The 13718-nt window shown below is 36.7% G+C and overlaps 2 protein-coding genes across 2 annotated transcripts; both read right to left on the bottom strand.

Moving 5' to 3' along the window:
• Nucleotides 1-3075: 3075 nt before the first annotated feature.
• On the bottom strand, nucleotides 3076-4017 carry LOC121983003 (PRA1 family protein D-like). The gene has a single exon (XM_042535995.1). It carries the CDS (start codon nucleotides 3929-3931, stop codon nucleotides 3341-3343), a length of 591 nt encoding a protein of 196 aa, XP_042391929.1. The 5' UTR covers nucleotides 3932-4017; the 3' UTR covers nucleotides 3076-3340.
• Nucleotides 4018-4364: 347 nt separating this feature from the next.
• Nucleotides 4365-10307, bottom strand: LOC121980949 (GATA transcription factor 27-like). Its single transcript, XM_042533233.1, has 8 exons — nucleotides 9757-10307; nucleotides 7724-8083; nucleotides 6767-7193; nucleotides 6584-6656; nucleotides 6159-6262; nucleotides 5913-6099; nucleotides 5717-5834; nucleotides 4365-4957 (listed from the first exon to the last, which is right to left on the bottom strand). Exons 1-8 carry the CDS (start codon nucleotides 9794-9796, stop codon nucleotides 4578-4580), a joined length of 1689 nt encoding a protein of 562 aa, XP_042389167.1. The 5' UTR covers nucleotides 9797-10307; the 3' UTR covers nucleotides 4365-4577.
• Between the last annotated feature and the right edge of the window lie 3411 nt (nucleotides 10308-13718).

Raw genomic sequence — 13718 nt, 5'->3', positions numbered from 1 at the left:
TTTTTACCAAAATTAAAATCAACCTTTTAATCTACAAATAAGGAAAGAGATTTAGCTCTTCTCTTAATCTTTTGTAGAATCTTATAAAATGAAAGATTTAAATTTTTAAACTATCTTTTAAATCATGTTATCCATATAAGAACAATTTTTAAAATTAAAATTCCTTTTAATTTTAATAGGGCCACCCACCTAAGCTTGAGTTCAAGATAGGGTCGGCCACATGAATTCACCCATGAACCAAGCCATGGCCGGCCCTAGCTTGGTCTCCAAGCTAACTTGGCCGACCTCTATAGGATGGGTAAGAAAGTGGGTATAGGTGGGTATAGTACTCTATAATAAAGAGGCTACGATAGGGACCGAGACGAGGAATTGGTTTTGGTCTCCCGATAAAATTAAGCATCCCGTGTTCGCCCCGAACACACAACTTAATTTTATCAATAATAATTCATTCCACTAGAGAACTATTATTGAACTACCGCACCAATCCCAAATTACATTTTTTTGCTCCTTCTTATTATGAGTGTATTAGTCTTCCTGTGTTTAAGATAATGAATGTCCACTAATTAAATGAATTACTGATAACTCACTTAATTAATATCTTAGTCCAAGAGTAGTACCACTCAACCTTATTATCATGTCGGACTAAGTCCACCTGCAGGGTTTAACATGACAATCCTTATGAGCTCCTCTTGGGGACATTCTCAACCTAGATCACTAGGACACAGTTTCCTTTTATAATCAACAACACACACTATAAGTGATATCATTTCTCAACTTATCGGGCTTATTGATTTATCGAACTAAATCTCACCCATTGATAAATTAAAGAAATAAATATCAAATATATATGCTTGTTATTATATTAGGATTAAGAGCACACACTTCCATAATAACTGAGGTATTTGTTCCTTTATAAAGTCAGTATAAAAAGAAACGACCTCTAATGGTCCTACTCAATACACTCTAAGTGTACTAGTGTAATTATATAGTTAAGATAAACTAATACCTAATTACACTACGACCTTCCAATGGTTTGTTCCTTGCCATCTTGGTCGTGAGCTACTATTTATAACTTATAAGGTACTGATAACATGATCCTCTGTGTGTGACACCACACACCATGTTATCTACAATATAAATTAATTGAACAACTACATTTATCATAAATGTAGACATTTGATCAATGTGATTCTTATTTCTAGATAAATGTTTATACCAAAAGCTAGACTTTTAGTATACATCCTAACGGGCGAGGTGACGCTGGGATAGAATTTCACCTCCCGGGCGCCCGGATCCCTCCCAGGCGCCCAAACCTCCGGGCGCCCAGACCTCAGTTTTCCAGCAGCTTCCTTCCTACAAGAAAACGTTAGTCCGGAGGCAAACATATGATATATATATCCTGCAAAACACGGTGTTAGCACAATTTAAGTTAAACAATTAGAGTATTAGCTAGATTCCATCTCTCCGAGACCGGAATCTAGTCAAGATCTCGACTTAGAGTTCCGAAATGGTTCTAAGTCGGATCGGCGCCTAAGTTCCCTTCCCGGGAACGCGTCCTCACAGTCACTCCCCTCCAGTGACTTACCTTTACTTACCTGCCAGACGTTCGGTCAGCCCTTCGACCCGTCTGGGCTTCGTGTCAGCTATCCGGTCAGCCCGTCGACCTAGCTGGACTTTGTGTCAAACGTCCGGTCAGCCTGTCGACCCGTTTGGACTTCGTGTCAGCTACCTGGTCAGCCCGTCGACCTAGCTGAGCTTCCATGCAACACTGAGTTAGCACAATATTAACAGAATTCAAGTATAACCTAGGGTTACCTCCTAGGGTTGCATAGCTTCACTCACTAGGACTTTCATTGTCTGGCTTCACTCACCAGGACTTCCTCCACCTAGCTTCACTCACTAGGGCCTGGCTTCACTCACCAGGACTTCCTCTACCTAGCTTCACTCACTAGGGTCCGGTTTCACTCACCGGGACTTCCACCACCTTTAGAGCCTGACTTCACTCATCGGGACTTCCACCACCTAGCTTCACTCACTAGGACCCGACTTCACTCACCGGGACTTCCACTTTGCTTAACCTTTGGTTAGGACTTACCTTTGCTAGTCATCTGTTCCTGACTAGACTTCTCTCTCTCAAACATCAGGTCCTGCTTGGGTCAACCCTTGGTCATATTGTCAAACATCAAAACCCTAGAGGTCGATTGCACCAACAGCAACGTGTTGAGCGAGCATAAAGGATCCCGATTGGCATGGAGGCTCATCTGAGCAGATCGCTCATCCGACCGGGACGACTATATAGAGGACATCAGATGCTCACAACTATGATCAAATGAAAGCTAGTCCGACTGGATCGCTTGTCCGACCAGGCGAGGAATGCCCAATTGAGCCGAGCGACCCTGGAGAAGAACAACCTTGAGCAATTGGACGGGGAATCTCGACCGAACGACTCTCCCGCTCAGCCCAACAGTGGGACAGCTCATCATATCCTTCTGGGAATTAGTGCCGCTGACAACAGGACATGGACAACAGGGAAATCGTATGATGAAAGCTTCTATTGTTATATCAGGGATTTACGTGTCATGTTAAAGAATGGTGTCAGAGACACTTTCTTGACATATCTTTTCATATGACAATTGGGAAAATGTGTATACGCCTTGAGAAGCGTGCACATTTGCTACCAGAGCACTATATAAAGGAGGTCTATGCACCGACGGAGATATACGTTCTTTGTGCTAGAGCTCCTGTTGTTGCTACAGTTCCTTGCCGTCTTTTCTACTATTTCGATGACTGACTTAAGCGTCGCATGACCAAAGAACCTTTTCCCTGGTCCAACACTGACGTTCTTTGTGTTATAGAGCGGAACAAAATCTTCACACGGTCAATCGAGGAGCAACCCCCCAGCCAACCGTCTTCACACGGTCAATTAAGGATCAACTAATTACTTGAGAATTCTTAAGAATCAAAGAAATGTATTAGCAAAATCAAAACAAAAGCTGGAACCTCCTCTAGACAAAAGCTTCAGGACAGAAATATTCTATAGTCTTGTCGAAGGCAAGAATTCTCAACGTCCAAAGCTGGAAAAATAAAGTAATTAACTCGACAGACTTGGAGAAAAACAAAATCGGTTAGTCCTATTACAGATCCTGAGGAAATCAGAACAAAGTATTGCTTTTTAATTCTTAGACTAAACCAGAGAAATATAAGCATAAATTCTAACATAGCTTCAACTTTGCTTATAAAACTAAAGAAATGCTTAGTTTTCGAAGATCGAACGTCACTAATTGCTGCTTCCTCTCCAGTCTCACAGCCTCAATTTTGCTTATAAAGACTATAATTATGGCTACGGTCGCTGAGAACCCAATTCGAGATCTTCCTTTTTCTCCTTCTCCGCCATCTGCCGAAATTCTCCACCGTTCGCAACCGCCGCTGTCTCGACGACGTCAGTCGCCAAGTCGTCCCGCGCTCGGAACACCGCGTGGAGCAGCACCAAGGGCACGCCGACGGCCATCGCCACCAAAAACTGCAGCACAGCTCCCGTCGCCACGATCTCGGCGCCGATCACGAAGGCCACAAGCGCGCCCATGACTCTTCGTTCGACGATGCGTCGGAGAAGAGTGGAATTGGGGAAGACCTTGAGGAATGCGCCGAAGAAGAGAGCGAGTTTGGAGGCGGCCATGAGGAAGAGCATGGTGTGGCGGCGACGGGGGAAAAGGGAGGCGAGGAGGAGGAACCATAGGAGGAAGGCGTAATGGAAGCGGAAGGAGCGGAGGTTTCGGACGGCGCGGACGGCAGCGGCTTCGTCGTCGGCCGGCACGGCGAAGGACTGGGGACGGGCGAAGCGAACCAGGGCCTTGCGTGCATATCGGACGCCTTCTCTGCCGCGCTGGACCACGGAGGGGAAGCGCCGGAGAAGGCCGCCGTAGCTCGCCATCGCGCGCCGGTTTTGGGAAGGAAAGGCGAACCGAGGGGGGGCCTGGGGGTTCGGATACGAATAATATAACGCCTACTGTTTTGTAGTCCCGTTATAAATATCCGAAACGTGGGAGTTGCCCAACTGGAGTTCGTAACGGGAGTTGGTCCGGCACTATTGATTTGTCTTCTATCAAAAACACCCTTTCATTTTAAAAAATAAGAATATACTACAAATTTTATCCATCACAGTTCTAATACACGAAGTCACGCGCAGGATTGTCAAAGTCGTCGGGTCAAATTTCCTTCTTAGATTCCACGTTGACCATTGACATCGGACATCTCCAATTCCATCCATTATTTCTCGTATTGGTACGCACTTCAAATTACACGGCAAAACTTCAATACGATAAACTGCAAATAATCCCTTACGACAAATTTAGTAAATCATAATGTTGCATCAATTTTATATTATTTTTCAATTCTATTTTTCAATTGTTTGACAAACTATTTTGTCATGGTTAATAATACAAGAGCAAAAAACCAGCCCAAGCCAGTCCATAATTTCAATATAATGTCGTCAGTGTTGTAGCATACTTGAAATAAGTAGATCGATCGATCTCTCAACTACTTGGCTGCAGTCCTTTCTGTTATCAGACCCTTGATGATTATCTATTACTGAAACTCGAAGATGGCCGATCGCGATCTTCAACTCCAATGTCTCTAGGCAAACCATTTAGGCTCGCCTTCTGTTCCTGAGGATGGCACAAGAGTTGTGCTTCAGGAAATGATATGCCGGGGGGCACATCGAGAAGCAAGTCATCTTCAGTGCTATCGGCTATGAACATCGTGTAGTTACTATCCGGAAGAGAAGTAAAAAAGCTTCTCGGACTGAAGCAACAATCCTCATGGTCGAGAAACTCATTCACATCGTCGGTTACTTTTGAAACTGCACTAGATTCCAGCTGATTTGCAGATACTGAAGGATGATGATTCATCAGCTCAGGCTTGCATGCCCTTTTAGCACTTTTCACAAGATTTTTGATATCTGAAATTAACAGAATACACTGATTGTATCAGGAGACAAAATTTCAAATAATAACTATTCATCGAAAGTGCACAGCTAGATCATCATCATCAATATCGACCCAAGTTTGTTTCAATTATTTGGAGCCAGCTACATGAATCATAACTCTTCATTGACTGTCTAGCCTAATTCAGTTTGAAGTAGCTAGAGGTTAAGAATTATTTATCAGCAAAAAAGGAAAACATCTTGAGATTGTAACTTTATTTAAACAACAAGTTATATTTGACACAATTTACATCCTGTACAGTGAATGCATCTTCAACTCATAGGTTATATTATGAAGTATTCGATGTGGTCCTAATAACCGAAAAAAGAGAAGCATCATCATGATGTTCAATTTGGACTATGACCAAATCTTTTTCTTTTGCAAGATCTTACAATGTCAGAGATGCTTCAACATAAAGGCGGCATCTAATTGGTCCCGACGGTTTAAGCTTTAGTAATTAGCATGACCTGGTTTGCCTTGATTACTACTCTACTACCGTTGGTCCCCGATGTTCCAATATGGCATAGGGAAATCAACATTAACGTGCATGTTTCTTCTGAGAACTTTTCACTTTCTATGTCTATTTGTGATAGAGAAAACCATTGAATCCATATATTTTGATGCTCATTTAGGGGGTAATCATATACGAGATAGATCAAAGTAGCACAGGCTTCCTGATGAACACTATGGAAGATTGGGCACATTCATACAGCTGATCAATCAAAGAAACAAACCTGAAGAGTTAAGATTTTGCTTGTCCCTCTGTCGTTTCAGGGATGTGAAATTGTAAACTCGAGGAAATGTAAGTTTGGTCAGTGTTCCATCTCCTTCTCTGATCTTAGAGGATGCATCCTACAAGAATTGAGGCAAGATATCAGTCAGAATATAACACATGCCATATATATGCTTTGCATATATAAGTTCTTTTACCTTCAATTTTTGGTAGAGTCGTAACCATTCAAACCTTCTGCAGTTTCGTAATACGAGCCTCCTTAAAGTTTTGCACTCTTCAACATTTGTTTTGGGCAATGAGAGATCGAAAACTCCTTCCCGAAGCAGAAGCTGGAAGTGAGAAAATGTCTCCAAAAATTGGGAACTTGAGAACATTGTTTTGAGGCTGCCAAATTAACAATTAGCACAAGAACTAGAAAGTAAAACTATAGAAATGTAACTAACCTTTCAGGAGGTTTAGTAGTGTCGATACATGGTAGATATTTCATCAATCTATGTTGTTCCTCGTATGTCAGATATTTAGTGAAACCCTCGAAGTTAAAAATAGCCTATGAAACAAGAATGAGCAATAAAAATCTTAGTTATTTTATACTTTGGCCTTAAATTTGAATGAAAGACCACTTATCGAAATGCTTAGTGGCGTTGTTGAGATTCAAACACAAAAACCTATACTGCGCTTGCTATATATTCTACCATATTAATGTTGATTAAAGTCACTGGTCCCCAAAACTTAAGCCGATAGGAAAGAGACCATTTCTGTTCTTTTATATTCTTACCAGTCACATACATATGGCACATTATAGATGATTATATAACACTAGCTGACATATAAAACTACATTCTGTCGACATAGAAAACAAGATTCTTACACTTAAATCTGCATAACCCAAGGGAGATTCTCTATCTTGTAACATGATTATTTGTTCATGAGAAATTGTGTCCCTGCGAAGGACAGATGGAAGTTCAAATTCCATGTCAACCTAATTTTAAAGCTATTAGCATGTTCCTGGAGTACTCTTTCAATGTCAATAAGTGAAGCCTTAAGATAGTACCTGTTGTCGGTATGTCGGGATACTTGTGAGGTTGACTTCATTGTGTCCATCCCTGATTTAGTACAACTGGCTCCTTTGTCCTCACTATTTACAGGAAACGATGTTGAGCTTGAATAACCTTCTTTTATAGTTTTAAGTTTATCTACTGAAAATGAGCTAGCTTCTGATTCTTCCTCGACAGATTTTGCATATGGATGTTTAATCAGTATGCCTCCATAGCCAATCTCAGAAGAATCAAATGGAGTTCCACTTTCATAAAGCAAATTGTCTTCTTCTGTGGTTCTGGACATGTTTGAGGCTTGTTCTTCATGCAATATGGAATGTAGGTCCTTCGTAAGTTTTTCGATGGAAGAAGACTTTGGGCGAGGCAAAAATGTCCTCTTCTTAGAAGGCATTAGTGAGTCCCATATATTTGACTGCACTGAGCCTGAAAAATGGATCAAGGGAATTGAAGAACAATTTGTAAATTATAGTCAAAGCTTAGAATAAGTAAGAAGTTCCAGTTTTCCAAATATTGGATGCTGACTGTCAAAACTAATTGAAGTGCAAGTGTTTCAGAATTTATAATGAGATTAGGGCATTTTGGTGTTTACATTTACCTCACAAAACACTACTAGAAAGAATAGGAGAAAAATATCAAGGCTAAGAAACCTAGTATTGATCATTGAGCAGTTAAATGTTCCAAACTTGAAAGTAAGATCATAATCATTAATAGAACTAAGCAGAAAAAACTATATAGCAAAGAGTAGAATCATTAATAGGACTACAAGGAACTTCAATATCTTGCCTATAGAAGTTTTTGAGCACATGACCCATGCTCTACTACCATGTCAAACTATCATTCGCCCAAATGCTTAAGTAGTTAGAAAAGGACTTAGATTCTCTACTCATGCCCTCTGAAGTGAATATCATAACCTAACACCTTCGATTTAAGAAGAAAACAAAAAGGATGATTACCTGTAATTTCACTTGCATCATTTATGCCAAAATTTACACAACTATCAGAACCCGAAATGGCTGACCCAGAACTAGATCGATTGCTTGTATCTCCCTCGGCAAACTTGTGACAATACTGGTCAGGATACTGCACTTCGCGATCTCCTTCCAAAATATAATTGCTTTCCTTTTTCTTTTGCAGCTTCTTCTCTTTGAAGAATACAGTTATTTTGGAGGGGACTTTTACTTCACTTACATTGAACGCTTCTCGAGCATGCAATGGGACATAGTTTGTCAATGAACCCTTGGTTCTCCACCTGGAACCGCATGCATTGCATAAAATTGGCTTTTCAGGTGGTCCGTTTCGCCAAAGAGGGGTACCTATTTCGCATTAAGGTTCAGTAATGAAAAGCATAATTATACTCGTTGATATAATGAAAGTGATTACTAGCACAAACCTAGATCATAATTCATAACTAACTAAAACCAATATCCCACCTCTAACTCAGGCACAAGAAACAAAGAAGACATAAGTAACAAGCATATGAGTTGAAATCAACATTATGGGATTATGCTAACAATGAAAAAACAATGATTTTCAACAAAAAAGTACATAAGTTGTGGATAGCTTTATAAGGAACTAAGAACTATAAAGCATAGTGTACTCTGAAAATTTAAACATTTCTGCAAGCAGCAGGATGTAGTATTATTGCCTTTTAGTTCCATGATTTAAATTAAATGATGATATTACATGATAAACCCTTTATATAACTCTTTCCTCACCATGGATGGCATTCCTATCAAAGGCCTACTGCAGAATTGTCATAGAAGAACTTGAAGTTCTGAATAAGGCTGTCTATGTATGCATGGGCATTAATAAAGGAGGTTCATAATTTCAAAGTTCTAGATGAACAAGTCAACAAGGTCAAAGTGAAATAGATCATGGGTATCATTTTCTACTTGAAACAAGTGCTTGCTTGTATGCAAGAATCACAAGAAGTGATCACAATAGGATAGAGCATTATCATTACTAAATATTCTTAGTGACAGAAGAGCAGAAATCCCCAAGTAGATGAGCTTCAAGGTACAGACATGTTGCTAGAGGATATCACATCAAAAAACAGTTTGAAGATGAATGTGGATTAGGACACAACAGTGTAATCCAATAAAGACTTCAGCTCCTTGTAAGGACTTTTCCATTGCCTAGTCAAAAAGAAACTCTTCATAGGAAGTACTGACAAGTTTCCTTGTCACTAATACAATATCTCAAAGTTTAGAGTTAGAGACAAAATCATACTGCAAATCGCATTTTGGGATACACCAGAATTTGCAATGTAGAACAAAATGCATTTTAGAAAGCTCCAGTTCCTATTTTGCTGCTGAAGAATGAATTCAGTGTCATGTAACTGAATATAAAGTGCGAATTATGTAGTTGTAAGCAAAAATTATCAGTCAATCTCCAAGCACTGGCTGTCTTCTCTTTTTCCTGACTATGGGCCAGGGATAAGGCAATGAAAATCTTCTATCTGATACAATTGTATACCACAGGAATTTCTCTTGCCTCTTGATTCATTGCTGAGAGTTTATAATGCTTCCGACAGGCTACTCGCAACAATTTAAGTCGCTTGGGGATTTCAAAACATTATTAGGAGCTGAACCTAAGGGAACGAAGAACACAATTCAATTAGACTTGATTAATTGTCCAGGATGATTCCCACCAACTAAGAAAAGCACAGACATAGAAGATATGCAAACCGAGCAACAGAAGACAAGAAACAAACATTCACCCAGCAATTCCAGCACAACGTTTAATTCCACAATGCATTCAGAATGTTTCAGCAATGAAATCTGAAGGCAAGTAACCAGCTATTTGGGGGAACTGATGAGAACACTAAGAAAATAATACAGAAAGCATATTTCCATTACTGCGCATCAAATTATCTGTTAATTTTCAGAAAGCAAATCAATACAAAATTAACAAAATAATGGAAGAACTAAATCAGGGAAGCAAGTCCAAGATCCAGGATCGCTCACAAACGTGCAAAGGAACTCACTTGTAACTCCACAATGACGGCAAGGTCCTTCCTTTACCATTTGTACCAATCCTTCCCTCTTCCCCTTCTAATAATCCCAATAGAAATCAACGTAAAACAAACAAGTCGCAAAAATAAAATTAAAGATCTAATTTTTTTTTATGTGCAAAATTGCCATAAAATGGAAGAATTTTTTTTTTTTTTTTTTAACTTTGCTATGTTCGAACAGTCCCAAAGGGCACAAAACAAAGTAGCAAGAACAGCCCTCTTTTCAACAAAAAACTGTAGAATTCTCGTTTCGAGTCCAAGCAGACCACGGGAAGAGGGAGACGAAAGGAGGAAAGCAAGAGGAAAGAGGTGGAGACTGGAGAGAGAGCGAGTGGAGGAATGGAGAGGCAAAAAGGAGGAATTTTGCAGGGTTGGATGGCGAGAGTGGGCAAATCCAATGGAAGGGAAGACTCCACTGGGTAATCAAAATTAAATGGTAGGAGAAAAGGAGAGGAGATGAATAGGTGAGAGGAGCCTTTCCTTCTCTTTGTTTCGCTTCCTTCTTCTCTTTGTTTATTAATTTGTCTACTATGACAACCTCCTCCCTATGCTTTTGGGTCTTCAAAGGATTTAAAATATTATTATTTTTCCTGTAATTTTAATATATAGGAAACATATCATTCAAAATTCAGAAACTTTTTTAAAACCCTTTTATATAGTTATTTATCATTTATCATGATTAAGATTATAACCTCTATAATCACCCTAAAATTGACGATAAATAATCATTGTATTTATATTTATCTTTCTTAATATCTATAAGATCAGGGATTGTTAAGATAATAGATCTATTTTTTTTATATAGTGAACCTTTACATAAAGAAAATTAGACACCAATAAAGTATTTTATATCAATTGAGAATTAATCTTAAAATTTATTAGAGCAATCACTTGTATAAATATCAACTCATGAGGACTAGAGGAGGTGTTTAATTAATAAAAATGACATGTTGAAAGATAAATACATATTAGTTGACCATTAGATACACTTTAGTTGGTACTGATAAACTTTTAGGCTTAGCTCCATGAACTTGAAATGACTAACTTAGGCTTGTTAGGAAGTTTTAGTGGCATGTATGAAATATTAAAAAAAATTAGGGATGTGTGGGCAAGTATTTAGTTTGGAATTTTTAAAAAGATGGACAAGTGGTATTCCTTTACATCTAGAAGGCTCACTAGGTGTGTACAAGTAAACTATATTCATTAATTGGCAAGTAACTAAATGGACAAGTAAGGTAAGGGCTAGAATATAAATTTAAAATTTTGGAGGATGAAGAAAGTACGTGGTCCTAAAAGTTGTTTAGAAAATTTCAATTTACATTTGGTGTCATCATGATAACATTAGTCATGCTTGGAAGGAGAAAAGAAGAGAGAGAAAGAGAGGAAAGGAGGTGCATATATTGTTTACTCTTGTTGAAGGTCGAGAGTGGACAACATTTATTTCAATTTTTGGACTTTTCTATTTGGATAGAAATTAAAGAAATTTTGGATGATATATACAAGAATTGATGTGTTGAGTTTGAATAAGGGGAGCTTAATTCATTAAATGACAATAAATAAATATATAAATAAATAAAATCTTAGAATTGATTGAATCTGATTTGAAGATGATGAGTACGTAAGTCTTGTGTTATATATCTTAAAAATTGGGAAAACAATTGGTAATTATAATATTTTTTTCCTTTTATTTTTTTAAGATGATAATTCTGAATTTTTCATTCGAACACTATTGTTTTTTTTTAAAAAAAATAAAATAGTCTAAGTAAATTAGTCTATTTGAATAAATATAATGGTTTAAACAAATTGAGCATGTTGAGAAAGGTGGAAGATTTAAGTGGGCCACATAAATCAATTAGTTTATGTTTTTCAATCAATATGGACATTATATATTCTAAAGGTTCAATTGAGTATATAATTATACTTTTTTTTTTAAATTTTAAAATACAATATTTTTTAAATATTTTGTTTATAAGTATCATAGTTAAAATAGTCTTTGTGGTTTAGTATTTATATGGATTACTCTAATAAATTTTAAGATTAATTTCTAACGATATAAAATATTTTATTAGTTGTCTGAGCTCTTTATATAAAGGATTGCGGTATAAAATAAAATATCTCTGGTAATTTATCTGAAATCAATAATACTTAACTTTACGATGGGTGCATTAAAATAAAATATCTCTCCTAATTTATCTGATGATACTTAACTTTAGAATGAAGGATATCATTTTGCTCTTATTGTTAAAATAACCTTTACAGTTTGTTCTATTTTAATCATATATTTGACTTACAAATTTAAGTTATGAAAATGAATGCATATGCAATCTCCTACTCAGTGCCCATGCTTAGAAGAAAATAAATCATGTGATATGTTGGAAGAGTGTTCATGAACATTCATGCCTCTTCTTCCTTCAATAATATCTAATTGGGAATCGAAGCAGTAGCTACTGTAAAGAAAGGATTAGAATCTTATAAAATCAAGGAAAAAAAGGACTTTTCTTATACTGATCAATTATAATTTTTTGATTTACCTCTTTACATATATTTGTAGAGTCATATGAAATTGTTAGAATGTCAAATTCCATCTTCTACTACCATAATTAAAAATCTAAATTGCATTATTACATGAGTTGTGCTTGTAAAAATAAACTATCTTTCATTTTATATATCAAATAAATTTAAAATATAGTTTATACATATTCAAAACTAATTTTCAACTTTTTATCTAAATCTAAATTCTATTTTTTATTACTTTTTAAAGTGAGATAAAGTAAATTATAATAATCGGATAACGTTTTTAATTGGAAGGAATTTTATTTCTTAAGAGATTATTCCTCTGGGAATTCGATCTTTTCTATTATATAATTAATCATTTATTATTTAATTATCAACTCAACTATATCCATGGAGATTTACCCCTTTCAGAGAGTATGAGGGCAATCTAAAAGAGCTGCTAAAGTGACGATTTCATTTTTTGCTCCAACTATATCCACGAAACAATTTATGGATGTTATTGCTGTCACCTTAGAGGCCCCTCTAGAAAAACCTTATATTATCTGAAAGGAGGTCAATCATGAGCGATATTTATCCTACTAGTAGGAATGGAGCCGGGGGTGATAGGGGTTGTTGTCCCCCTCAATTTTTTTTTTTTTAGCATAAGAGGTATATAGGGTATAAGAATAAGAGATAAAAGAAAGGTGAATGAGAAGTAATGATACAGCTGCCTCCTCTCAATATAAATACATATCTTTTGCGTTCTCGATATAAAATTCCTGGCTCTATCCCTATGGATACTGCAGTGGTCTTTTTCATGATAGAGATCAAACACCCAACGATTAATTTTATACCAATTAAAAATTGACCTACAACTTATTAAAATAATTACCCATATAAATATCAACTATATCAACTTGTTAAGATCAATTTATAAATATTATTATAGAAAAAAATGATTCAATTTATTCTACACGTATAATTATTTTTAAATTATATAAAGAAAAATAAATCACATATTCAATTTATTTCCGATGGTGAATGTGACTAAGGGTGGGATAATTTATAAATATTATTGCATTTACATACTGTCATTAATAATCAACTCATCTACTTTTTTTTTTTTCTTCTGTTAGTATGTACCCTTATGTGTTAAAATACTCATATATTTTATGGATAATTATTTTATAAATATAAGTATTTATCATTAATTATTTACTTTTTTTTGTACGTATATGATTAATGATAAAGTCCCATAGATTAATAGGTATATTAATCTGAAAAAAGTCATTGATAGAATAGATATCTAGAGGAGACATGGATATTTAGATCAACGCTGAGTATGACTAGGTCGAGATAGACCAAGGGATGAATATCCAAGTTGTACTTAAGGGTACCTTGAAGATGTCACGCCCCGGGGGAGTCTTTGTCCGAAGAAAATT

The sequence above is a fragment of the Zingiber officinale genome, chromosome 5A (genome assembly GCF_018446385.1).
Source record: "Zingiber officinale cultivar Zhangliang chromosome 5A, Zo_v1.1, whole genome shotgun sequence".
Classification (NCBI taxonomy): Eukaryota; Viridiplantae; Streptophyta; class Magnoliopsida; order Zingiberales; family Zingiberaceae; genus Zingiber; species Zingiber officinale.
Note: the sequence above shows the minus strand (reverse complement) of the source record. Positions and strands in the feature narration are given on the sequence as shown.

Coding starts and splice junctions, on each gene's coding strand:
- LOC121983003 (XM_042535995.1), bottom strand. CDS start 3,931: ATGGCGAGCTACGGCGGCCTTCTCCGGCGCTTCCCCTCCGTGGTCCAG.
- LOC121980949 (XM_042533233.1), bottom strand. CDS start 9,796: ATGGTAAAGGAAGGACCTTGCCGTCATTGTGGAGTTACAA. Junction 6,657..6,766: donor TCCCGACATACCGACAACAG/GTACTATCTTAA, acceptor TGTCCTTCGCAG/GGACACAATTTCTCATGAAC. Junction 6,100..6,158: donor ACTACTAAACCTCCTGAAAG/GTTAGTTACATT, acceptor TTAATTTGGCAG/CCTCAAAACAATGTTCTCAA.